Raw genomic sequence first — 26,997 nt, 5'->3', positions numbered from 1 at the left:
GACTGCAAAGATTGAAGCAGAGCTTATATCAGTAGTTCCTCCTTGTGGGGACACAGTGGGCTACCAGACTTCTTATCTGTGGGTCTCTGGTTTCAGCTGGCTCTGGGCAATTTCTGCGTGCCCAGCTCTGGCTGCAGTTTTTGGATCGGGAGAGTTTCCCACAGCTGTGGCTGCGCTGCAAGGGTGAGAGTGCTGCTGAGGGTGTGAAGGTGGTGCTGAAGGTGTGAAACAGGGACAGGAGCATGAGTGGCTGTGCTGCAGGGCTGCCTGAGGTCACTCCCAGGGCCTGAGCGAGGTGCTGGCTGTTCACACCCAGCCCAGCACGTGGGGCTGTCCTGGCACCGTGGGTCCAGCAAGTGTGAGCAGCTCACGGTGTCAGCTGCGGCCAGCATGGGCCACTCCGGTGGTGTGGCCATGGCTCAGGGTGTCCCTGTGATGGTGGGAAGCGTGTCCTGCCAGGCAGGTGCTGCTCTCAGGGAGCTGCTGATGTTGCTCAGGTCTGTGGTCACATTTTCCTTTCAGGTTTTTAGGTCGGGTGTTGTTTTCTGTTTTGGGCACGTTCCACAAGTCTGAGAGTTTTCTCAGGTACTGAGTTGGCTGCTACTTAGCTGGTCAAATTCATTCTTAAAGGAGATCACAGCAAGTCTAAAAGCCAGACTTTTCCATGTGGTCTGTTATTATTTAATTTCATTTCTTGGTATGTTATCTTTTGTTGTTCTGTTGCTATCAATTTAAGACTAGAGAAACCATTAAGACTGTCTGGTTTAAATCCTTGTAAAGGATAAGAACTCCATGCATCCATCACCACTGGTGTGCCAAAGTTTCAGCAGCTCCTGGCATGCTGGGTCTTCAGCCTCATTTTGGAGCTGTAATTTTTAATTAGAGCCCCCTTAGATGTTCTTTAAGAAGATACTGAGTGTAGCTCAAGTCCTCTTGGCTGAGTGCTCTTGGACTGTGGTACAACATGAGCACAGCTGCTTAGTAGGTGCAGGGGATTTGTCTGGTCTTTAATCTTGGATCTGGAGGGGAGAGAGATTGTTTTATAACCCTCATAAATCTCATGCTCTTTCTTTCTGAATTAATTTGTTTCTGTTTTGTAAGATGCTATAGGCAGAGGACTGTGCTGTGCTAGGGGCAGAGGAATCCTCTTTGCAGGGATGGAGAACAAGGTGTCTCAGGACTTTGGGCCAGTTTTTGTCTGTGCCCTGTGTCAACGGTGGCTGATGCTTTTGTTGGATTTCCTGGCCTCATCCCAGAAGCTTGAATCCTGACAATCCTTTGCTCTTAAGACTGAACAAGGAGTACAGGATTTAGTCCACCAGAGATACTGTGTCAGAAGAAGGGAGGAAGGATCCTCTTTGTCAGTGTGGAAGCAGGAATCTGACATATCCTGTATGGAGAGTGGCAGGAAAATAAGCACTGAAAAATTATTTTGGAAACCTAAGTAAGTAAGGATTTTTCCATAAAACCTGAATCCTTATTGTCTTGTAAATCAATCTGTGTAATTATATATTATTATATATTTTGGAAAGAACCATCTCTTTACAAAGCTGCACATCTCTCCAGGAAACTGAAATTTAGGTAAAAATGATGCATGATATTGCTGGAGTTGAAATTTATTTGGGAAATGTCTTCAATATTAATGGAGTCAGAGGGCTGTTGAAACACAGCTTCCTAAAATCAGTATAATATGCAGTGCAAACAAGCACAAAAATTAATATTGAGTCAAGACTAAATATTTGCTTTAAAATTTCCTTGTGAGACTGATTTTAATTTTTTTTTTTTTAGTGGAGAATGTAGTGTCCATAAAATCAGCATTTTGCTCGGATTTTCCCAAGCAGTTGTAGTTTCCCTGCTTTGTGTCCCACTGATAGGAGTCTGTGTGTGGCACCTTACAACCATAGCTGGAATCACGTGAATGAGGTGTTTGCTCATTCTTTTTCCCGAAAACATTTCTTCTGCTCATCCTAACAAATTCCCAACAGTTTAAGTAACAATTCCTCTACTTCTGCAACAAATTCCCAACAGTTTAAGTAACAATTTCTCTACTTCTGCAACAAATTCCCAACAGTTTAAGTAACAATTTCTCTACTTCTGCAACAAATTGTGGGCTAGGGAAATGTATGTCTGTCTGTGCTTCCCCTTCACTTACCCCAGAAGGGTGTTTATTTCTGGGCTGTGTCAGCATTCTGTACCTTAGCCCTGCAGAGTCAGCCCAGCTCAGTCACCTCCTCCCACCTACAGCTGTGCAGGTGCTTTCCTTGCATTCGTAGCTTGGCTGTTTGGCTTCTCTTTAGGGTTCACCTTTCTGTTTTTCCAGTATCTTAATATTATTGCCTGTTAGGTTCATGGCAGCAGCCTTTTTTGGAAACCAGGAGCAAGTTCCTGGGTCAGGGGTGGTCCATAGCCTTTGCTTTGGGAGTTCAGGTTGATGTTGGGGGTTTATTTCAGTGATGTGCTGGATGTTTTACACTGGAGAGGAATCAAAGGGCTCACAGTGTACAGGAAGCAGCCTGAGCTCATCATCCTGTGGTTGTACAGGAGGAGTAGGGAGGGTTTGGATGAGCAATCTATTAATTCCCCCAGAGAGCTCCATTTTCAAAATTCCTGTTTTGCATAGGTGATTGATACCCATGAGGTGTGAAGCTCCTCTTTGCTAATTTTAACCTTGAAATTTGTGGGAAATTGAGGGGTGCCTTGTTACTTCTTTCTTTGTTTTTGTTTTTTACTGAGATTTCTGTGTGACAGCCTGACTCAAATGTCATGAATCCTTAGCTGGAAAATTTAAAAACAAACAAACAAACTCAAAAAAAAAAACCCATCAAAAGCAAGACCTTTATTAAAAATGTATCTCAAAATGAAAAAATCTACTCGCCAAAAAATAAATGCTTTCTTTCAAGGACAGGCTGACTGACACTGGGATTGAATGTCTGATCCCTAAAATGATGTTCTGTATCTCTATCTAATTTAGATTAAACGACAAGAAGTCCTTAGGTAACAGCAGTAACAGTTTTCTATTTCCTATGGTTTAAGGCCAGAAGGTGATTTATGTATTAAATCACCATTTGCCTCAGCAATGATGGTATTTTGAGAGACTGAAACAATTTCATTGAGATAAAATATAATAGAGAGGAAATATCCATGTAATTCTCAAAACAGCTGCACATTGATCTTCCCAGAGAATTCAGTGTTAGTCCTGCTTCATTTGTCTCACAAATTGGAACACTATTAACCAGATTTTATTTTTTTAAACTTCTGTTTCGTCTAGCAAGGTTGAAATTGTTCAGCACTTCCAGGAAAAAGGAAGACTCAAGTTTCTTATTTTTTTATGGAGCCCTGAATGCTGAACAATTTGGGCACTGGATGCTTGATTTTTTTTTTTTTATTTTTTTTTTTTTCAATTAAGGTGTGAATGAGAATATATACGCTTTCAAATATTTTCAAATTTCTGCCTCAAAGAAAACAATCTTCTAACATTTCCTTTCCTTTTTTTCAGGTGGATTTGGAACCAGAAGGCAAAGTGTTTGTTGTCATAACTCTTACAGGAAACTTCACAGAAGGTAAGGGAGTTACTCTGGCTTGTTTCCATTCAGAGCTGGGCTCTGGTCTGTGTCCCTGCCATCAGTTCCAGAGCAGTGCAGATGTTTTGGATTCTTCAGGAGGCACATGCTGTGGTGTGCCTGAGGTTTCCTGAGTGATGGGGGAGATCTGGTGGGGGCTGTTGGTGGCAGCTGGAGCTGTGTGTGCCCTCTGCTCTGATCTCACACCTGGGGAGCTGGGTCATGCTCTCTCTGGTTTATTCCCTGAAGTTGTCCTTCAGACAGGTTGATTTTGTCACTTGTGCTTTTCACCTGGCTTCCTCTCGAAGGGCAAGCTGAGGAGAAAGCAGAGCATGTTTAAAATGGAGCACGTTTAAAACATCTGGATGGTTTTTGTTCTGTAATGGTTCACATCTGCTTCAGGAGCATTTCTGTTTCCCATGTTCCCTTAGCACAGGAAGCTTGCAAGATTTTAGTGTGACAGCTGCCCCAAAAAGTTATCTGGGCAGCCTTTTTTTGGTACCTATATTGAATATGTATTTAATAGTGTGATGGTTTTGATGTCCCTGTTTTTTATTGTGATACCAGTTATGAGCATGGATGTGAGCTGTGCTTCAGCAGCCCAGGAAATCTCTGTATTTGTAACCAGAGAACAGGGAGAGTGCCAAGGTGTGCTGGGGGGGCCTGGAGGAATTTCTTGCAGGGATGAAAAGGATGTTAGAAATTGGATTTAATTTCCTATGACAGAGCCAGGGATAGAAGGAGAAGAAACCGGAGTGCTTTTACTGACTTACATCCCAATTTGTGTCCACATGCAAGAGTGCCATGCTTGGCCATTTAAAGCAGGGTTGAGCAGGGTTGGTGGGCATGAGCATAAATCCAGAGCGTGTTTCAGACCTGTGCTGCTGGCTGAGCATGTTGCTAACAAGGTCTCAGAGATGAGAAATGCAGAACTCAGATGTTTGTACAGCTACTGCTTGCCGAGGGAAATGGGAAATGTTGGAAATCATTTACTTCTCTTTCCTCTGTTGTACTTGAGGATGTGTAGACTTAAAGAACAGGAACATCAAAGATGGCACTTAGGATTTTTCTTGTCTGGTTGTTCCCATGTATCTGGTTGTTCACATTTAGAGTTTCCAAGAAAAGTCTTAATCCAGGGCAAGCCTGATTGCAGATACTGACTTTTCCCAGTCATTGGGTAAAGCAGGTGTTAATGCAGAAGGAGTTTCCCTCTGATACACAGAGAGGTCTTGTTCATAATATCATATTTAATTCTGCTTTTGTCTCTTTTGCTGGAAGTGTGGAGGCTCTGAATGGTATTTGAAATTTTAAGGGTTTTTTGGAAAAAAGTCTGAGAATTCATTACTTGAAAGCTCAAAAAGTGGCTTCTCACTGATTCCCCTGATCTGGAGGGCAGCTGCTACCACCATATCATCCTTGCTCCCTGTGACTTCTTATGCTGAGCTAGCTGTTCTGTTTATGGAAATAGCTAAATTCACAGGGTCTCAGGCATTGTCTGCATCCAGTAAAGTAAAAGTCCTAAAAGTGGGCAAAGAGAGGGAGGAAGTGAGGGGGATAAGAAGAAAAATTAACAAAACCCAAAAAAAACCTCCAACAAAATAATTGAGACTGGGGTTTTAGGCTCACGTGAGACTGCCCTATTTTGTTTGTCCTGTTTTGCTTACTCAAAACAGGCAGTCCTGGTGGTGTTTGGACTTTACCTTTAGGACTGGTGGGTTTTTTTTGGTTTGATCAAAAGTTCTTCTGACCAAAACCTTAATTTGGTTCTGCTTACCTATAGCAGGGATGGAGGAGCAGGGTGTGACTCCTGGGAGTCTGCCAGAGGCATTTGAGAGCTGTCAGGATGTGAGGACAGTATAGCAAACATGCAGCTGCAAAGAGGTCAGTTCTTTGCAGGTCCCCATATGGCTCCTCTGTCCGTCACTGCTACCCTGCTGTTTTGAGGCAGGGAGATCTGCCTATTTGATGTGTTTAAAATACATGTAGTTTTTCAGAAAAAGAAAGGAACGGAGCAATAGGAAGTGAGGAAGGCCTAGAGAAATTATACCTGCCTCTCTTTATTTTCTGTGCTTGGATATACTTGCTGTGCTAAGCTGTGTTTGATTATATTAACTACCCTCATTCAGCTGACATTTCCTGTGTGAAACAAACAGTGCAAAATTAAAATGAAAGTCTCCTTACCTTAGGAGGAGATTACCTCTCACAGAAATCACAGAATACTGAGTTGGAAGGGACCCACAAGGGTCAGCAAAGTCCAGCTCCTGAACTCCAAGGGTGGCACATCACTGGTGGCCCTGGCTCCCAGCTGGGGTGGAGGGAAGCACACTCTTCCCCAGCCATCTCCCTCACTGACCCAGGAGCTGTTCCAGTCCCGACTGTTTTACAGAGAAGGGGAGGACTGACTTCTGCCTGCCATACTTCAGGCATTGCTTAGGTATTGATTTCCTGCTTCTTCTCAAATGAATTTATTTACGCTTTTCTGGGTTTTGTTTATTTCCCCATTTTGGATTTTTTTTTTAGTAATGAAATTTTTTCCAAGCGTTTTTAAAACTTTATTATTGTTTTTACTCTGGATAGAAATACAATTGTTTTTCTCCCCCAAGGGTGTCTTTAGCATTTCTTACCTCTGTCACTGTGTCTCCTTGCCTCTGCTCTAGTAAAAATAGTGAATGTGCTTTCTCGGAGGTATTTTTGCTGTGGATGTGGCCCATCTGTGGATGTGAGGCATGTTGTCAGCTGAGGAGCTGGGGGAACAGCAGCAGGCTGCAGTGTGTGGGACCACACCAAGCTCTGCCCAGGCCTGGGGACTGCAGGAGCTGTGGTTTAACAGAACGCAGGGAGTCCTGCTTCCCTCCCTCCCTGTGATCCCATGTGTGTGCAAGGGTCTCTGAGATAATCCACAAGATCTCAACTCTTGCAGGGCTTCTTTAAAGGGAGAAAATCTGCTTTATTGCTCTCTTACACACGTAGGGCTCTTGAGGTACCCCAGAGGGTGTTGCTCAGCTGCTGACATGAATTCAGACCTGCTCTCCAGTGCTTGTTGCTTTCCCCACTGAGCACTGGTTTCAGCTGTGAAAGAGCAAACCCTGAATTAACTCTTCTTGGGCAGGATAAGATTTGAAATCAAAAGCCTTGCAGCGAGTGTGGGTGAACCACTGCTGTGGCTTGTGCCTCTGTGAGAAGTTAGAAGAGATTCCCAAGAGCTGGAGATGGTGCTTGGGCCAGGCTGTTTGGCTGCAGCAAGGTCAGGCTGGACACTGGGAGGCCCCAGGTGTGTTCCTGGGTGGATTGAACCTCTCCCCTTGCAACACTGGAATCCCAGAGCCAGCCCAGTCCACTCACAGCTTTGCCTGCAAGGTGTGCTGCATGCCCTCAGTTTGCCACCTCTCTTTCTGTTTGCTCTATTTAATTCTGAGCAAAGCTAATTAAATTAATACAAATGAAGTATTTGACTGAATTAATGAATGAAGCAAGCCCTGTAGAAAACAGTGTTTCTATTTTAGTGCTTTGAACTCTTGCAATTTGCCTTTTTTTTTTTCATGTTGTCACTCAAAGTGATAATTCTGGCTTGAAGTTCAGTTTTAATTTCATCGTTCTAAAATAAGTAATGGTTGTTTCTTTTCTTTCAGTGTCAGTAAAGACAAATTTAAGTTCTGGGCAAGAAATAGAATGACAAGAATATTGAAAAGCCAAGTGAGTTGGTAGAGCAGATATAGCACCTATTGCTAAATATTTCATGTTTATAGGGTTTGCAGCAGCAAGGAATCACAGAATCATATTGAAAGGGACCTTTAGGATCATCTAGTCCCATTCCCCCAAGGGGGGAAGCTGAACCTGTTTACCTACAGGTACCCTAACAACCAGGTTCAGGAAGCCCAAACCTGCTTCTGGACCAAGAAATGCTTCTTTGTTTTGCAGCTGGCACATTCAAATGGTTTGTCCTCAAACACAGAGACTTGTGGTCTTTTGCTGTCATTTTTCTTAGAATACATTTTTCTAACACAAAGTTTTTTTAAAGAAATGATGTTTTCTCTAACAGACACCACTAAAGATCTGTAGCCTTAAAGTGTGAAGTGGAACAGAGGTATTGTGCTAACAAGATCCTTGCTCTGCACTACAACATAGCTCCTCAGCCCCATAAATTTTATATTGGCAGATCTATTATCAGGTTCTTGCACAGCAGGGAGGAAAAGAGTTTTACCAATCCTGTAACTGCAATAATGACTGTAATAATGCAATAATGACTGCTTTCAGCTCATCTTTTATAGTTAAGGGAATAAATACTGGAAACTAGGAACCAGGAATAAAAAAAATGTCCTGTTCTCATCCCCTGTGTTTTGGACCACTGCTCTTTTTTGGTTTAGTGACTCTAGCAGAGTTTTAAAACTCGTAGTAGACACCACCTAGAAAACCTGCTGTTGCAAACAGGACATACCAGTGCAGAATAAGAAAGCTCTGCTGTCTTTGGTTTACAGTCTGAGGACATGGAAGTATTTAATGTCTAGCCCAAAGTCTTATGTGGCAGACACCAGCAGGAAGCATGCATTTCTACACTCTTGTATTTTTTTTTCCAATGTCTACATGTTTTTCAGTGCTTTACACTTGTCACACCTGTGTGCTGTAGGCAAGGGATTTCCAGATCCACTCCATGTTGGTTCAGCTCTGCATTTTCAGTTGGAGATAGGTCAGGACAGTGTTGAGTCTCATGGGGGAGCAGATACACCCTAAGTGTGCCCTGAGAAGATTGAGCCCTTGCAGGGACCAGGAATGTAATCCACAAATGCTGTGCATTTCTGTGTGGCAGGCAGGTGAACTTCAGTGGATCCCCAGCCTTGCTGAAAGATGTCAGTCAGGTTAAAAAATAAAATGCCAGGTTAAAAATAAAAGGTTTCCAGAGGCTGATCTTGAAGTCCTGAGCAAGAATTGGTCTCCTGGAGGTCACTCAGCACACCCCACAGAGGTTTTCAGACAAGCAGGTGAAGGCAAGAGCAGCTCTCTCCTGAAGCCTCCACGAGTTTCTTTATTTTGTATTTCAAAGTGAAACTTTCAAAATGTGCACATTGCATTTCATGGGTAAATATTGCTGAGAGAACCTGAGTATTCTTGCACCCTGGAATTCTGGTATCTCATATATGTCTCTCTGCCATTAAAAAAGAGAAAACAAAGCGAGTTTGTTAAATTCACAGGATGAATTTTCGCAGGGAGAAAATATTTCAACAGGAAAGCAAACAAACAAACTGTTTATTTCTGATAGCAGGAAGAGCCAGACCTTGGAAAATTAAGTGATTGGCTTGGTGTTTATGGAGTGACTGTAATGCAGAGGCAGGAGAACAGCACCCCAGCCTGCCACATATCCACAAGGCTACTTTTATTTCTCAGAAAATGATCCGTGTGAGCCTCACAGCTATTGCAGTGTGTCTAATGCCAAGAGGTTTTTGTCATTCATTTGTGACTTGCCAAGATCTGCCAACTGCAGAGATACCCAGGCACTGTAAAAATGCAACAAACAGCAATATCAGGGTTAACTTCACTTCCTCAGTGGGCTCTGTTTTGTCTGGGCTCTGAAACCTAGAGATAAATATGCAGGCTTGCAATCAGTGGGATTTCAGTGTTCCTGGCTGTAATGAGGAACAGAGGTTTCTTTGCTTTATTTGAATGTGATTCCTGGAAGAGGTGATGGTAGTTCCCAGGAGAGATGAAACCTCCCTGGCCTTGGAGGGCAGGGCTGTGCTGGAGCTGGTGTTTGTGCTGCAGTGGGGCAGGATGGGCAGTGTGGGATGGGAGGAGAGGAACACAAAGCTATAGGAGGTGAGTGCTGGGATGTAGGGATAATGGCACAGCCCTGGTTGCTGCACTCTGATGCTGTTTCATGGGCATCTCTCTCTGGACCCAGTGTGGTTGAAGGCACCTGGATGATACCCTGGACTGGGATGAAGGGGATGCCCTGACAGCAGCACACCTCAGCTGGACCTGGATTTCTCTAGACAGAGTTTCTGAGGTGTGCCTGACTGATGGAATAGGTAAATGGCTGTCCAAAAGCCTCAGTGCTTACCAGGGGTCACTCTGTAAATCTGTGCCAGAAAATGTGGGAAAAAATTACCAACAAAGCCATGCTGTTTATTTTTTCATCCATCCATTTCTCTCTCTCTCTCTCTCTCTCTATATATATATATATATATATATATATATAAATACACGCATATATGTATATATAACTTTGGCTCCACCAACTATCAAATTATGCTGTATCCCATTTAATATCTGAGTCTCTCAATTCTGGCTTCTGGAGGAGACTCCTGATTTAGGTGGTTCCACCCCAGTCAAGGATTTTCCTTGTGTCTGGGTGCCTGTTCAGCATCATTGTCCCCTGAAGGTAGCAAGTGCTGTTGTGCTGCAGTGTTTAATTACCTCAGTTTACCTGGGAGGTGTTCAGGCATGGTTAGTGCTCGTGGGGAGACCCAAGGGTCCCTCTGGCTTCACAGACAAGAGGAGGATCAGCAGCATCAGTCTGCTGCTTGGTGAGGGTGTTGTGCAGTTCAGTCCTGCACTTCACTGGAGGGGGACAACATGTCCCAAATAACCAACTGAGCTCTGACCCAGCAGAACTGGGTCTTTGGCATTAGGTGAGCTGGCATAGAGCTGTAGAAGCAGAGCTCATCTTCCAGTGGTGCTTTAGTAGGTGAATATTCACACTTGCAATTTATTCACCTCTGCTTTAGGTTGTTGCAGACCATGCCCAGCAGAAAATAATGAGTTTCCTGCTCTTCAGTGCCAGCTGTTTTTGTTTCCTGGAGTGCTTCAGCAGCAATGGTTCTGTTTGTTTTCCAGAATTAAATGCTGAATCAAAATAGAGCTTTGAGCAAAGAGATCCTGACGTTGTTTGGCCAGGGTGACCTCAAGCTTGGCAGAGGCAAGAGAGGGAAGGATGAAAGCTTCTGCTGTCCCTGTCTGCTGTCTTTGGGTAATATTTACTCATTTGTGATGTGGGATAAATTGCATGCCATCAGCATGGCTCGGGGTGCTGTGGACACCACCTGCACTGAACCACCTCAGTGGCTGCAGCTCCTGGCACTGCCTGCACTGCTGGCAGTTGCAGATGAGGGAATGAGGCAGTTTCATAACTGAGGGTAAATCTGTCTGTCTGAAAAGGATGCTCTTGGGTTTCCCTGGGGCTGCCTTGGGTCAGTTCTTCACCAGCTGTCTGGACTGGGCTGTGGTTGGTTCTTGGGCCAGAATTCTCCCTGACTGAGCTCAGCCCTGCCCTGGGTGCTGCAGTGAGGCAGGAGGGGGAGCCCTGGCAGTGCTGCAGAGGAGGGAGCAAAGCAGGAGGTCTGGCTGAGAGGTGTCCTGCTCTCCTTGCCCCATCTGCTGAGACAAGGGACCAGGGCAGTGAATAGTGGAAACACTGGGAAAAGTTGCTTGGAGAAGAAATTGAGCCATAAGGGCCTGGAGGAAGGACAGAGATAAGGAATATAAGGAGAGATAGGAGGTAGGAGACTGGTCTGGGGAGTGGTGATGGAGGGGTATGGGCAGGAGTAGTCAGGACAGAGCAGCTTAAAAGAAGCCCAAAAGGTTAAAGGAGGTGAGAGGATGGACAAGAGGGGATTGTAGGAGAGCTGCAGGGGACAGGAAAGGCTGCAGCAGTAGCATAGCTGTGACCATCAAAGCCAGTTTCTTGCTAGTCTGGAACTGTTTTTAATCCCAGAATCTCAGCTCTTTTCTGCCGTCTAGCTGCCAGACTTGCTGAGCACGTGTGTCTGTCACTGGCACTGATCCACACAGTAAAGCAGAGTCCCTTCCTGGGAAGTGTGTTCCCCTGTTAGTGCTCTCCTCTCTCCCTGGAGCTGTGTGCTCAAAACCACAGCCTTGCTGCTGAGCCAGGACCGAAGAGACTGCTGCAGTTCCAGCAGATGAACTTGCTTCCAATAATAACTTTATTTGTTTATAAAATGTAGGAAATTGCCTTAAAGCCAGAAACCTTTTCATTTGAGGGTATCACTAGAAAATAAAACTCTCAAAAGCCAAGCAGTGCTGAATTTTTATGTCTAAAATGAGTCTTTTGTGTATGTTCACAGTACAAACTTGCAGATCACACTTGCAAGTCAGCAAGGACAAAGGCAGAAAAATGTTTCTTGTCCAGCCTGCCCAGCTCAGAGTTCTTAAGTGTTGAGTGAGGAATCATTCCTGAGCGATGGCCTCAGTCTAGTCCTACAGCTGTTTTTACTTGCATCAGCTCTCGTTCTGTATTTCACTTGTGAATGGGAGGCAGAGTGGGAGAAACAAGCCCTTCAAGGAGGGGTCCAATTGCATCCAAAAGGGCTGATGACAACTTGCACAGGAAGGCCACGGCAGAGAAATCCCCGTGTCCCATGATCTGGCTGGAAAATGGCTGTGTGGGAAGGCAGTGCTGGATGGAAAGCAGGGTGCTGTGTAGGGGGAGAACTGCTTAAACCTGTGTGAGGGCTGTTGTGACCATCAAACCACAGGCTGGCTTTCATCTCCTGTCATTTGAGTCTAAACAAATTCCCTCCTGAAGTGCTCCTTCCCCATTGAAGGACTGGGAAAAAAGATGAAGCGAGGTACAGGTTTTAGGTGTCTCTCGTTAAGCTGTTGGGGAAAGTGACTTTCTTTCTGCTCACCCAGCTCTGCTTGTTTGTTAATTGAGAGGAGTGAGGTGGGAGAGCCCGTGGGGAGGCAGGGTATGTGCATCTACTGCTACTCTTACACGTGCTGGAAAGGGCCACCTGTCTGGGAGAATGAAATAGGTGGTGTCACATTATGGAGCTGCCCAAGCAATCTAATGGTGAGTCACTATCCCTGGAAGTGTTCAAGAAACAGCTGGACATGGCACTCAGTGCTGTGGTTTGACAATGTGATGTTTGGTCAGAGGTTGGACTCAATGATCTTGGAGGTCTTTTCCAAACTTTATGCTTCTATGAGCCTGAGCCGAGGCAAGCAACACCCTCTCCATGTGGCAACCAGCATTTTTAAAGCTGTATTTGTTTGAATTTGGGACATCTGCTTTTGAAATACCAGAGACATATTTCAGAAGTGGAGAAATATGTATTGCAGGGTGAAAACCATGTTTGGGTGGAGATGGGGAAGGGGGAGAGAATCAGATCTGGCTGTGTTAGCTGCTGGGAAGCTCTTGGGGCCAACTGCATTTCCTGGAGGCCTTGGGAAATCCCTCTGGGAAATCCCAATAATCCCCTGGCACTGGGAGGGGCAGAGCACTCATGGTTCCTGCCATCTGCAGGGGTTTCAGGATGGATTGTGCAGTCCCCAGCCTGAGCACTGAGTATTTCCTTGTTGCATTGCCAAGGTGGGGATGTGTTGATGAGGAGAGGTGCTGCTTCTTGGCAGAGCTCTTCCCAATAAGCTGGGGATACAAGAGGCTGAATTTATTTTTCTTGACAGATGCTTTGCTGTGGCAGTGTCTTTCCCAGCCCATGGTGTGTGGGAACCTGCGTGGGAGAGTGGCATGGTAAACAACCTGCTTTTTAAGGCTGTTGAAATTAGAGGACTCATTGGCAAGCTGCCACATGGAAATCTCAAAAGTTCCTGGGTCAGCTGTGGGATCAGAGCCAAGTTTGTTGCTGGACCACTTGGGCTCTGCAGCTGTGGGATGACCAGTCCACCAGGAGAATCCAGGTGTAGCAGGGTGGTGATTCAGGCGTTGATCATCCTGCCCAGTGAGCCCAAGGCCAGTGCACCTCCAGGAAAAGCAGTGGAGGCCCCAGTGGCAGAAGAAGGGGAATATTTAACTTGTCCTGTTGAATTAGCTTTCCCAGGTACTTTGTTCCTGACTAGATTCCAGTTGTGCTTTGGGATACAGTTTGCTTTTTTGTGGAGATAAGTACAGTGCCATTGGTGAGGAAGGCTCAAAATTTCATCCTAGGGATAGGTGCTGTGTTGAGCAGTGTGGTTACTTATTTTGGAGATGCTGCAAAATTTTGGGACCCTCTGGACACAAGATACTTGATATTCCCATCTCAGCTGGCTTTTTGTTCAGCCAAGCTGCTTTGTGTGTTTTGTCTTTGTGTTCCATAAAGAGTATTCTCCTGCTCCTCCTTCTTTTGAGGTTGATGTTAAACCTGTGTCTCTAGCAAATTACACTGCCTTGACACAAAAATGTGAGTTTTCAGCAGATTTGGTTGATTGTCAGACATTGTGTGGACACCCTTCTTTCAATACCAAAGCAGCCAACTTCTGAAGCTGCCCCCATGCCCAGAAAGGGGGATGTCAACTTTTAAAATAGCTTTAAGCTGCACTTGGCTAAAAATAGGTTTGGCTTGGATCTTGTGCTTCCCTGTGTGAGCAGAGCCTCCCAAGAGTGAGTTGTGATCGTGCTCTGGAGCCACCCACAGCATGTGAGCTGCTGATGGTTGTGACACGCAGGAGCCCCCAGGCAGAAGGAGCAGGGAGGATTCAGGATCTCCCTGCTACCATTCTGCTTTTCTGCAGGATTTTGCACAAGTGATGGGAGCTTTGACTTACAAATGCTGTCACTCTGTTCCTGCTGCAGCATGGTTTGAGATCTTCTAAATCAGAGGGCTTCTGGCACATGAATTAATCATGGAAAAGATCAAAGTTGCTTTGTTAGTTTTATTTTCCTGTTTTTAATGAATAATGTATTAAATGGTTTCCTTCTCTAGTAAATCACATCTCAACATTTTTCTCTTGAGTTTGGTAAGTGGGAAGGACCAACAGGAGGTTTTACAATGGAAATTCGCTTGCCTAAGCCCAAGGAAATAGTAATGATTCTAATTGTGAGGGGAGGAGGGAGTGGAGTCAGTTTGTTAGGGCTCTAATGAGCCATGCAGTAAGAAGTGTTTTGGGTTTTGTTGGGTTTTTTTGCCTTTTCTTTCGTAGGTCAGTGTGACAGGAGTGGGTTATGGAGCAGTTGAATGCTGGTAGGTCTGAGATGGCAAGGAGGGGGCTCAATTGTGAGGAGGGAACAGGGGGGCTGGGGTGACTTTTAGATTAGACTTCTGCTGGAAGACCATGCCAGAGAGAAGCACCTGTCTGGGATACGACCGGACTAATTTTTTTGTTTTTGAAACTGTGTCTTTCTGGGTAAGGGACAGATATGAGGTGGCATTCTGGTCACAGAGCCAGTGTGGGGTCTGACAGCCTTAGTTCAGTGCTTAGGTTTCTCTTGTCTCCCTCAAATCCCTTTTCTGATTGCTATATAAAATCCTTTTCTCCTGGGGTCTCCTCTCTGTGCAGGCTGAGATGGTTCTTTGCCATTGTTGCCCAAGCCTGGTCTCTCTGGCAAACAGATATATCCTGAGATTTTGCAAATGAATGCAAAAACTTGCACAGATGGAATGGTAAGGTTACTCACTATAGAAATTAGTGAGAAGGCTTTTCCATTGACATTTTTCAGCCTTGTGCAGCATACTGTGGTGCCTTGCTTCACAGCTGTCAACATCTGCAAGCAAACATTTAAAACCAGCTTTTCTTAGGGGAAAAAAAAAAAAAAAACTTTTCCAAGAAAAATCATGTAATAGCAACTCTGGAAAAGCTGCTCTGTGCACGTCTGAAAACCTGTATGGCAGCTGGGATTAAAACTCTATGCAAAGTAACCTGTATGGTGTTCATAACTGGTTGGGAGACTTGAAGAGGCAGAAAAATACTTGTTTTAGAGGTTCTCAAGCTGCCTCCTTCCTGCTTTGTCATGTTCTCACAGGAGTTATGCAAACAGATAAAAAGCAGCTTTTCCTCCCTCAGCCCCAGCACTGGGCTGTACCCTTGGCTTTGCAGCCATCTCCCCTCCTGAAGATGAGGATGCTCCCAGCAGCCACACACTGGTCACTCCAGCTCTGCAGAGCTGTCCTGCTCTCCCTGGCACTGCTACAGCCAAGTTCAAGAGGCTGAAGAAAACTGAGCCACTCAAAAGTTGCTCTTCTGTCTTACCTGCTGGCACCAGCAGAGCTTTGGCATCACTGTGTAATTCTAGAAATAAGCCTGTGATGTGCTTTTGGTCATGCTCACCAATATTGTGTGAACCTCACTGACCTGTTCTCACTGCTGACACACTGAAACATCATCCTTCAGCTTCAGTCCTCAAATGCTGCTAATCACTGAGAGCTGAGAAGATCCTAGATCTGGCAAGAAAACAAGGAAGATGGCTCTGCCCTACTTCAGCACTTGGACCAGAAACAGAGGTCTTGCCTCCAGTGCACAGTTCTGTGTGATTTGATGCAGGGATGATTACATATTTGCATTTCCAAGAATGCTGATAGTGCTGTTTCACACTCCTGAATGGGGAAAACTTTTTATTGATTAAGAGCATCGTTGTTCCTTCTTACTCTTTCAGACAATATTGACAGGTTGGCATCTAAGAGGTGAGCTGCCTGTTAACATGGCTTTTCTGTGAAGTCCTGAAAGACAAAGTGCTGCCAGCCTTTGCTGGCTCTTTCTCTGATCTTCACACAAAACTTTATCCAGTTTCAGAGGGCAAAACAGCAGCTGGATCAAACAGAAGTCTCAGCCTGTGTTTGATGTGCCACATGTTTGCTTTGCAAGGAGCCTCTCCTGGGGTTGGAATGAGAGTGCAGAGACTGGATTGTGCACAGACTGGCAAAAGCAACAGAAAGATCAGCTGCTGCTGGGAGAGAAACCCCCTGTGGTCAACATCATCTTTGTGGAGGTGGCTGTTTTCCACCTGGCTGATTTGTGCATCCAACTTAATTTTTATGGGCAACTGAAGAAAAGCTTTGTAATAAAAAAAACTAGGCTTTCACTCTGCAGCACTAATGTTAGGGAAAAAGAATAGGATGCTTAAATCCTTTTCCCTTTTCAGGGTCAGGCTTCTTCAATGGTGTGTTTGTGTTTATAACATTTTGATAGCAAAGCTTCCTATGGTTTTGACCATCCTTAGGATTATGGTGATAAAACTCCTGCTTAAAAGATGCAAAACCTTAGTAAGGGATTTTTGTCATAACTGACATGTTTTACAGCCAGAAAAATAAACATGCTGGTTTAGCCTCAGTTTATATTCAGTAGATGTGAGGAAGCCCACTGTTAGGTAAATATTGAGAGAACACCTACATACTGATGACTGGAGGGTGTGGGGGCTATGAATTAATTTATTTGATCTGATTTATGTATTATTTTCCTAAAACACCCACTACTAGTCTCTGTTAGGGCATGGGTAGATGAGCATTTATCATGATCTGAGATTGTTGTTCAGTGCTGTGATGCTTACAAGAAGTGAGGGATCCCTTAATCTTCTATCTTGATTTTTATACTGCAGTAAAATCAGTGGTTGGTCTTTGTTCCGTGCTTGTGTGTCACTCAAGGGGAGCTTGCTCACAGTGCTCCTAGGGGAGGATAATGGTACTGATAAAAAAATGCTTAATTAAGTTTTTACCTATTATCATTATTGATTTAAGGCTTTTACATTGTTTTTTAGAATATCTTTATTTATTTCAAGTTAAAATGCCGTGGTGCATATGGGAGTGTAACACTAGGAACTGCCCTGTGTGAGGAGGTACCTGGCTGACCTTTGCTGTGCTGGAGTTACAGTGAGATTTACTTTCAGCAGATGAGACCTGACTCGAGTCAAACAGCTCCAAACACACCATTTCATCCTGCAGCTCTTCCTCTTGTTTTCCTGCTGTAGTTATGCCACCACTGTAGGGATTTGCCTGGAATACAAACTGGGGCAGGGGGGAAAGGAGGGATCTCTGGCCAAGAAGCTCAGGGGGCAGGTGGGGTGGTGATGGAGGCTGCTGAGTGGGTGAGGATGTGCTAGTGCTTGCATGTGTCCTCAGATGACTTGGGGGGTTATTTATTCTCCTCTCCCGCTGCATGTATAATTTCCACTGCCATAAACACATGTTCAGTGTGAGTGCAAAGGAGGAAAGGGGAAGAGGCTTTTTAGTGTTGAACTTTGTAGTTAAGTTTTGCACATAGGCAGGCACCCTGGATACCCCATAGTTACAGATGTCCCAGTTGAACCACGGATGTGGAAACTCCCTTCACTGAGCAATCACTTGTATGCTTTTATAGCAGTATTTGGACATTTGAGCCAGTCATAATGGTTGTTGCTTTACCAGAGATTAGAGGCTTTTAAATGTCAGGGTCTCTTTAATGGTCTAGAATGGCTTTGTTTTGTAAAACACTCTCTGTGTCCAGAAGGAAAATATGTATCCTGTAGGAAACTGGCCAGAATGCAAAACACGAGCTGGGAAAATGTCTCTGATGGCTTTATATCCCCTGACACCAAGGATGGGAAGCATGAGGGGCTGCTGCATTGGCTACCCTGTCACAGAGTCACAAAATGCTTTGAGTTGGAAGAGACCTTAAAGATCACCTCATTCCAACCCTCCTGCCATGGGCAGGGACACCTTCCACTATCCCAGGTTGCTGCAAACCCCATCCAGAGTGCCCTGGATCACTGCCAAGGATGGAGCAGCCACAGCTTCTCTGGGCACCCTGTGCCAGGCCCTCACCACCCTTACAGGGAAGAATTTCTTGCTAATAGCTCATCTAAATCTATTATATTTCAGTTTGTATCTATTCCCCCTTGTCCTAGCAGTACATACCCTTGCAAAGAGTCCCTCTTCAGATTCCTGGTAGGTTCCCTTCAGGTACTGAAAGGCTGCATTAAGGTCACTCCAGAGCTGCCTCTTCTCCAGGCTGAGCAATCCCAGTTCTTTCAGCCTTTCAATTAGCAGGCTTCAGTGCTTCATTGATGGATGATTTCTGCTTACAGCCTCTCACCCAGTGGTACTGGGACCTGCTGAACAGATGTTGTGGGTGTGAGTTGAGGAACTGCTGTCCTGGTGCTTGGAAGGAGGGAGGTTTTGGTAGCCATATGTTTCACCATTTCAAAATCACTTGCAGCTTGTTGGAGGGCTGAACTTGGCAACTCCATGGTGTGGTGTGTGGCATGCATGAGCACCCAAGCCCTAAGAGAGAGGGATTTATTCTTTGGGATGTGGTTGTATATGTAAATCATGTGGTGGATGGTCTCCTGCAGCTACACCTGGACTCAAGGTATGGCTGAGGTTGTGCTAAGCTCTCCCTCTCCATTTCACTTGAGCCAGCCCCAGGAAATGGGAAAGAAGAGTGCTCAAAAGAGTTGAGTTGAAGGTTTGGAAAGTTATCCAAACCTTCCTGAAGCCTGCTTAGTAACACCCAGATTTGTTATATTGTAAATTGAGGTGAACAAAAGTATGGGTGAGGATCACCAGAAAGATGTGCAGTATCAGCAGAACATTAGCAGGGTCTGACAGCCAAGTAGTGGGAGAAAGTGTGAAAATTGAGGAGCATTTTAAATATGAGTTAGCTTTGAGTAAAGAAAAAAAAACCCAGCTTGTGGCATGTGCATTTAATGACAAGCAGGTCTGCAAGATGGAACTGTTGTGCTGTGGGATTTTGGTGTCTGGAGAACGGGGGATGGAAGCCAAGTACAGCTCTAGGGAGGAGGCTTCAGGCTGGCCCTGGTTGTGATCCACCAGTGCTGGCAGCATGGAGACTCCCTCTGTAGCCCAGGAAAAAGCAAGTGCCTGTAATTTTTTGGGCTTTGTGAACTGTTTCAAAATTGCAGTCTGTCTGAAGCTGGGCAAACCACCATGGTGATGCACAGCAGTGTCCCATGGGTGGCTTTGCAGGCTGTCATCGACCGTCCCCTATTCCTGGTGCCAAGGATTGATTCCCTCTTTCCGTGTGTGGTCTGTACTGTATGGGAGAGCACCAGGGACGTGATTACCCCATGCTGGTTCTTGATGGGAACCATAAAAAAAACCAGAAATTGTGGGAGCTAAATTGGGAACATACTCTTTTAAACCCTGCTAAATGGGAGCTTAAAGCTGTTGGGCTTCTAATGGAGCAGCTGATATGGAGCAGGTTGGTAACTGGATTGCTTCTTTAGGTGATTTAGATGCTCACCACCCACTCAAGCCCTGTGCTTCCCTTTCCATGCCTCAGAAGTTCTCCTCTGCATGCTGAACACCTATACAGGACACTTTGCCAGTTGAGGTGTTTGGCCCTGATCCAGGAAAAACATTTATGTGTTTGCCTAAACCTAGATCAAAGTGATGATCTCTTGAATTTGAAGTTGGGCACATTCTGTAATGCTACAAGGAATTTTTTTTTTTTTTTATTCTCACATGAAGTTGCAGGAGGCTCAGCAAAGCAATTGTCTCTTCATCTTCCTTTTAGAGGACCTTTTGGTTGCCCTCTTGAGGTTCTTCTTGGGCTTGTTTTCTATGGTAGATAACAAGGCAGTTGAACTTGTGCAATGATGGGTGAATGTTTGAAAAGAATATTAAACCTCCACAAATCAGATTACACTTCTGGAGATCAAAATGACATCTTGTGCGTGGGAAAGAGGTGAATTATCTCCCAGCTGCAGAGTTCCTCCATCTTGCTGTCATGTGTTTCTGGTTGCCCACTGACAGAGGCAGGATGCTGAGCTAGATGGACCAATGTTCTGATTCAGTCTGATAATTCCTGTGGTCCCCTGAGTCCTGTTGACCTCAGTGGGAATTAAACACATGTTTAAGCACTTCCCTGCAAAGGCAGGCTCTTCTGAGCCAGTCTCTGCCCAACTGCTTGGAGCTCTGCACTGAAGAAAGCAGGTTTCTGTTAAATGCTTGGATCAGACTTACCACATCCTTTTTCTTGGTGTGTTGAAATGGGAAAATCTTAATTTATAGCATGTGCTTCCATGTGAAAAATAAATGCAAGCTGTCCTAAAGTCAAACCATGCTCCATGTCACTGTGATGCCATTGGGTAGGAGGTTTCCATCAGTGCCTGTGGAAGGGACATGTGCAGAAATGGCTGGGAGAACTCAGCAGAAAACTCTTGGGCTTTATGGCTGGCTTTGCTTCTAAACCTGTAGCAAGAGTACCAGGAGGAATACATCCTGTGGCTCACAGCCCCTTGAAGTGGCTGGGCTCAGTACTGACAGGATGGTTTCCCTTATCTCAACTCCTACAAAAAGGACCAAGAAATATGCCTGTGATGTGGGATTCCTGCATTTCAGGCCTTGATCAGGTTGACAGCTTTTCCTCTATTTCCACCCTCCCCCTGCTCCCAGTGGTTAATCAGCAAAGCCAGTTGAAAGCAGGGAATTGCTCTGCCCCCTTTTTTTGTGGCAAGATAAGTGGGAGGGTGACAGCTGTGTTTGGGTCCTGTTGCCAATCCACTGCTCTAGGAGTTTACAGACCTGCCCCTTCCTGTGGAATTATATCCGTGCAAAGGGTTTGGTAGGAGCTGGCTTTGGTCTTGCATCCAGTCCACTCTCAAAAGTCCTGAACACTGTTGCACAGTCACCTCTGGCAGACTCTGGTTTCAGGGTCGTCACTTTGCAAATTAATTAACTTGAAAACTGCAAATTTAATTTCTTTCTTCTGAGCAAGTGTGCCCCAGATGAGGCTTTGATCTGGGAAGCTCAGCTGAGTGCTGTGTGAGGATCCCAGAGACCAGCTGGCTGGGACATGCAGTTTGGACAACTGCTGCCTAAATGAGAATGGCTCTCTTCATCTAGAGTTCAGTTCATGCCCTTTGAGAGACACTTGTTTTGTGTCAATTGAGTTTTGCTAGGAAATTGTTATATAGCTGAACTAAACTCAGTAAAAAGATTAGATTATATTGATAGGTAATTAAATTGTGATACTAAATTGTGCCAGAGGAGTTTGGACTGGGCATGAGGAAGCTTTTTTTAATGAGAGTTGATTCAGACCTAGAAAAAGGCTTCCTAGACAGGTGGTCAGTGCCCACAACCTGTCATATTTAAGAAGCACTTGAGCAATGCTCTTAAAATACATAAACTTTTGGTCCATTCTGATATGGTCAGACAGTTGGACTAGGTGATTATTGTAAGTCCCTTTCAACTGAAGTAGTCTACTCTGTTCTAAAATTAAATAAAGTTTTGGGACAATTCAGATTTGAATGCCAGCAGGTCCTAGATTGCTTCTTTCTAGAACCATCAAATATTACCTAACATTTGGAAAATGAGCCCTTTAAAGGAAGCTGAGTGTGGCACATATCAAACTAGCCATCATTGAAAAAGTAGCCTACATTTTTTTTAACCAACACAGGAAGTATTGGAAGTATGTAAAAATGCTGCAAATAGTGAAAAAGAAATGTAGCTAGAGAATACCAAAGGTGGATAAACTGTTCTCAAAGAAAGGCACTGCTTTCACTCAGCAAGTGTGGTGGTGGTCAGTTGATTATGTGTAGTCTTGTTTTCAGGGGTTATTGCCCGAAAAGCTGTGAGTTATTACTCATTAGCCTTGAGCTTCTAGTCTATTTACAGTTTTTGAATTAATAGCTTACTGGCATGTCTCAATATAGGAGGGGAGTGAGGATAAGATAGGAAAAGGCAGATATTTTTAGATGAAAAATACAATTTTGACATAAATGGGACATTGCAATTAAGTTCTGTACCTGTTCCAGATGCCATCCTTGTTCTAGACCACAGTCCCCTGACTTCTAAACCAGGGATGTAATTATGGCTTTTGAAAGCATTTTAACATAGAACCATAGAATGGGTTGTATTGGAAGGAACCTTAAATATTATCTAATGCCAACCCCTTGCCATGGGCAGGGACACTTTCCACTAAACCATGTTTATCCAAGCCACATCGAACCTGGCCTGGAACATTTCCAGGGATGGGGCAGCCACAGCACCTGTGGGCAATCTCTGCCAGAGCCTCACCTCCCTCACAGACATTAATTTCTTCAAAAGATCCAATCTAAACCCACTGTCTTTCTTTGTGAAGCCATTCCCCCTTGTCCTGTCACTCCATGGCCTTGTCAAATCCCTCTCCAGCTCTCTTGGAGCTCCCTTTAGGCACTGGAAGAAGCTCTAAGGTCTCTCCAAGCCATCTCTTCTCCAGGCTGAAGAGTCCCAGCTCTTCCAGCCTGTTTTCACAGCAGAGAGGCTCCAGCCCTGCCATCATCTCTGGGCTTCAGCAGGTCCATCCTCCTTAGGCTGAGGTCACAAACTGAATGCTGTAGCAAACCCAGAAGCAATAACTGTGTGTGATGACTTTAACGTTTTGTTGTCCCTTTTTCTCCTTCTCCCCCTTCACAGGGACGTTGCAGAGGGACCGGATCTTTAAGAACCTCACTCGGAAGCGGCAGCGGGCGATGCGAAGGCGGGTGCACCAGGTGAACGGGCACAAGTTCATGGCCACCTACCTGCGACAGCCCACCTACTGCTCTCACTGCAAGGAGTTCATCTGGTAAGAGCAGCTCGAACACCCTGGCACAGAGCTCCCTGGTCCTTCGTGTTCTGGGGACAGGGCACCCCCAATCCTGAATGTCACCAGGGCCTCCGATGTAATGCCCTTGTGTGGCAGGGTACACTTGTGCTGCAAAATGGAGTCTGCTGCAGAGAGGCCAGAGGTGTATCTTGGATGCTGGAAGCAAACTGGCTTGGTGTGTGGATGTGGCAGTGTCCCTCCCTTGTAACTACAGATATTATTTCAAGAGAAAATAAGTAATGAAGCAACCTGAAGAAAGAACCCCACTCACTGGAGTGGGATGTTGAGATTACACTGAGAAAAAAAAACAGTTGCTTGAATGTTTAGAGAAAATTCCTGAGAACAGAAAAGCCACCAGAGAGGTGTGAAGTGATGCACATGGAGGAGTAGGCAGAGTAAGGAGAAAAACGTAGATATGCCTCAAAGTACATGGAGTGGGAGAAATAATAACAGGGTGTGGGCTGCTGGGATCAGTGGAATATGTGTGATGTGTGTTGTAATGAAGTGAGGTATTTGAGAAATGAGAGTGAGGGGGAATATGGGGAATACAGGCATGTTGACAGCCTGCCTTGTGAGCCATGCCTGTGCTCTCACACCCCTGTGCTGTGTTGCACCACTACTGCTGGGCAGCTCTTCCATGGGATCTGATAATTTGGGATCCTCCTGCATTTTGGCTCTGCCCTCTGTAAACAATCTGCAAGACAACTGTCCTGCCATTGAATTGTGTCTGTGTTTTCTCTTGGCCAGGGGCGTGTTTGGGAAGCAGGGATACCAGTGCCAAGGTAAGGTGCTCTGCTCCTGTGTGCTGTGTGTGGGATGTGCTGCTTTGGGATGTGCTGGGACACCCTGCAGCTGTGAGCTGCTCTGGAGTCACCACTGCTCTTCCTACCCAGGCAGCCAGACCTGTGCTTTTGAGCCCTTGTCAGGTTTGCCACTGACATTCCTGCAAACACCTGCGTGTCCGGATGCTGTTCCATCCTGTGCAGGTCCACTCAGTTGCTACATGCAACACCCAGCTGGGCTTGAGGCACCCAGGGTCCCTTCAGGCCAGTGCTCAGCTGGTGTTGGGACACCAAGTACCCTGCTGGAATGGCCACCTTCCTTTCTCTTCCTATGAACTTCAACAAAATAAAATTTGGGAGTTTGCGACTTTGTGGGCTGGCACAGCCCTTCTGCCTGAATGCATGGCATGGTTGACTGGCTGTGGAGATGTATGTGGTGCTTGTTTGCATTTAATTATTGTTCTACCTTTCCTTTTATTTTGCCTTTCCCTTTTTCTCAGAACTGCCTGCTTCATGGTCACTCAGTATAGCCTAACACAGCCTGTTCCTGTTCAGTATAATAGGGCACTGGTGTCCTGGGAAAGGAGGCTGCATGTAAACAAAATAGATATTGCTGTGTGAAACTCTCTTCACTGGATAATTATTTCAACAGTATCTTTTGAATAGCTTGAGAAGCTGTCCTGCTTCTTTCTGTGTCCATCACCCATATTTGATATAGGCAGCTATTTTCTAGGCAGTGCAGAATTTTTGTTGCTGTAGGTTGAAGATACATCTTCAGATCTGTTGTAAATTCCAAGCCACCATTTTTTTTTCACCTCTGTACTGTGTGCTGATGATGTAGCTGAGCAGCTGAGCCTTAAGGAGCCCAGCTGGTGGATTGATGTGTTCTGAGTCTTCCAAGGGCTCTTTTTAATGTGTCTCTTTTATTTCCTAGTGTGCACCTGTGTTGTACACAAGCGCTGCCATCAACTCATTGTCACAGCTTGCACGTGCCAAAACAATACTAACAAGAACGATCTCAAGGTAAAGTCATGTTGGTTATTTTGGGTCATCATACTTTGTCTGGGTTGCTGGGGTTGTCTTATAAGAGAATTTGTTATTTTTATTAATGGGTTTAAAGGTGGAAAAGAGTGATAGGGACCTGCTTAAAAGCCATGCAATGTCATCCAGTTGGTCTGTTGATGCCATTAACTGTTTGGACTAGCACATGGTTTAAGAAGTCAGGATATTGTGAAGATATCAATGGAAGACATCAATAAGTGGCAAATCCAATGGTTTCCTTGGTAATTTTCTTGCATGATTAACCATGGTGCAATCAAAATCTGGTGTCAAGTTCTTAATGTGGATTTCTCTGGCCAACCACTGGTCTTTGTTTTGCCTCTCTTTTCTTTCTGATTGCCTGAAGGGCTCATTTAGTTGTTGCTCCAGACCTTTGGTCTGTGAAATACATTGTAATAAAGAACCCTTGCATAATTTATGTTTCTGAAGGTTTTCCTTCCTGCTGGTTTTGGCTGTGTTTGATGGGAGTAACATCCCCACCAGACACTGCCCTGTGCATTGCGTGTCTCATTTCTGGAGCTGGAAATGGTTCAATAGCTGTTTGAGGAAAAATCAAATAAAATCAAATCTGTTTATTCACGAGGCAGCTCTGTGTTTTGTGCCATGCAATTGCCTTTGTTATTTCTTACTTCCAAACTGCTGAGCTGAACTCCTTAAAATGACCCCTTGACAAGCCAGATGAAAATCAGTTAAGAAGCCTAAGAGTAGAGTGCAAGTTAAATAGTGAATGTCCTTGCCCCTCTGTCAGGGTTATGAAGGTTTTATGACACATTTAAACTACTTTAAAAGAAGCCAGAAATGAGGAGGCACCACTCGCCTTGAACTTCTTGTTCCAGTCACACCTCTGACTTTTCTTTAATAGAGTTGTGGGTTCCACCTCAGCTTTCCAGGATCTGCACGTTGAGAAACAAAATCAAAAGTGATGAATATGCTAAATGGGGGCTGGTTTCTTCAGCCATTGAAACATTTTTTTAAAGGTGCCTTTGAGATCTGAATGATTTACAATTGGAAAAGAACAGGTTTTAAAAAGGGGATGAGTGCAAGTGATAAAGGGAAATGTGTGCCTGAAAGGCTGTTAATTACAAGGAGGGCAAAAAGAGGAATGAGAATTTTAGGAGCTGTGAAAGCAGTTCTATATTAAAATTAATAAAATCAACATTTTGATCTAAAGTTACATATTTTTGCACATAGTAAACAAGTCAATAATTTTGAAACTGTGATTAAAAAATGCTCTAACTCACACTGCAGTGGGATTGGTTTGTTTTGAGGTATTCCAATTCTGACTTGTCTTTAAGAATTTAGACTTGGCTAGGGAACCCTAGCCAAGGGTTCTTGAGGAACCTGGAATCTGCTTTGCCAGGTAGTCTGGCCTGGCCAGCAAGGAAAGCAGGGCTGGCTCACAGCAGATGAGGCTGTTAATTCAGTATTCACTTGCCATAAACTTCAGTGAGGTGATGGGACATTATCTGACTTGAAATTATTTTCTTAGATTTGCACTTAAATGTCTGTATGTAAATGAACACCAGCTTATAAATATGTATTTGAATTTTAAACCTGTTCTTTCCTTTTGGTGCTGCAGGTGACTGAACAGAGGTTTGGGATCAACCTTCCTCATAAATTCGGCATCCACAACTACAAAGTCCCGACGTTCTGTGACCACTGCGGCTCCTTGCTCTGGGGCATCCTGCGACAGGGTCTACAGTGTAAAAGTGAGCAGCTTCTCACTGTTGCCTTTTCACAAAATACATTTATTTTTAGACTCCTGATGCACTGTGTGGACTTGATTTGTGCAACCTTCAGGAGAAAGCTGAGCAATTGATATTTATATTTGTAAGAGTTAAGAAAACAGTGGATCTCCTTTTGAATCTCTGGCTGCCAGAAAGACTCTACTTTGTACTCCCAGCACAGCTTTGTTTAACTTGCATTATTAAAAGTTTTCTGCTTCCTTCATTCGTATTTTCCCTTTACCTGTAGGTTTTTCCTCAGCTAATGAGATAAGGCAGTGAAAAGGCATCTGAAGGGAAAAAAAGGTCATTGCTTTAGGCTGGCTACCCTGCCTATTAATTGATGACTAAGCATGTTCTGGTGTTATGTTTTTGTTTCAGTATCCAGACTGTAAAATCCTCGCCTTCATCTCCCACAAGAGGGTGTGTGTGTGTGGTCATGAGTTAGAACAGGAATGATTTTTGTTTCCCACTGAACGCTTTCTTTAAAATTAGATATAGGAAAATGCAGGGGACATTTGTTGCAAATTCTGTGGCATTATAAATATTAATTGTACTTACAGACATAGCTGCAGTTATGCACCTCAAAAATATGTGCTTATGAAAAGCTTTAGGCAATAATGGCATCCTGCTTGGAGAGTT

The 26,997-nt window shown here is 44.6% G+C and overlaps 1 protein-coding gene across 1 annotated transcript in view; it reads left to right on the top strand.

Annotated features, from left to right (window-relative positions):
• Positions 1 to 26,997, top strand: part of PRKCH (protein kinase C eta) — a 112,915-nt gene that overhangs the window by 23,246 nt on the left and 62,672 nt on the right. The window contains exons 2-6 of the mRNA XM_021554501.3: positions 3,497 to 3,560; positions 22,619 to 22,769; positions 23,538 to 23,572; positions 24,507 to 24,595; positions 26,211 to 26,340. Of these exons, the coding sequence (XP_021410176.1) occupies positions 3,497 to 3,560; positions 22,619 to 22,769; positions 23,538 to 23,572; positions 24,507 to 24,595; positions 26,211 to 26,340 (469 nt within the window). The remainder of the gene's footprint in view (positions 1 to 3,496; positions 3,561 to 22,618; positions 22,770 to 23,537; positions 23,573 to 24,506; positions 24,596 to 26,210; positions 26,341 to 26,997) is intronic.

This window comes from Lonchura striata, chromosome 5 (genome assembly GCF_050655825.1).
Source record: "Lonchura striata isolate lonStrDom1 chromosome 5, ASM5065582v1, whole genome shotgun sequence".
In the NCBI taxonomy this organism is placed as follows: Eukaryota; Metazoa; Chordata; class Aves; order Passeriformes; family Estrildidae; genus Lonchura; species Lonchura striata.
This window is presented reverse-complemented; position numbering and strand designations above follow the sequence as displayed.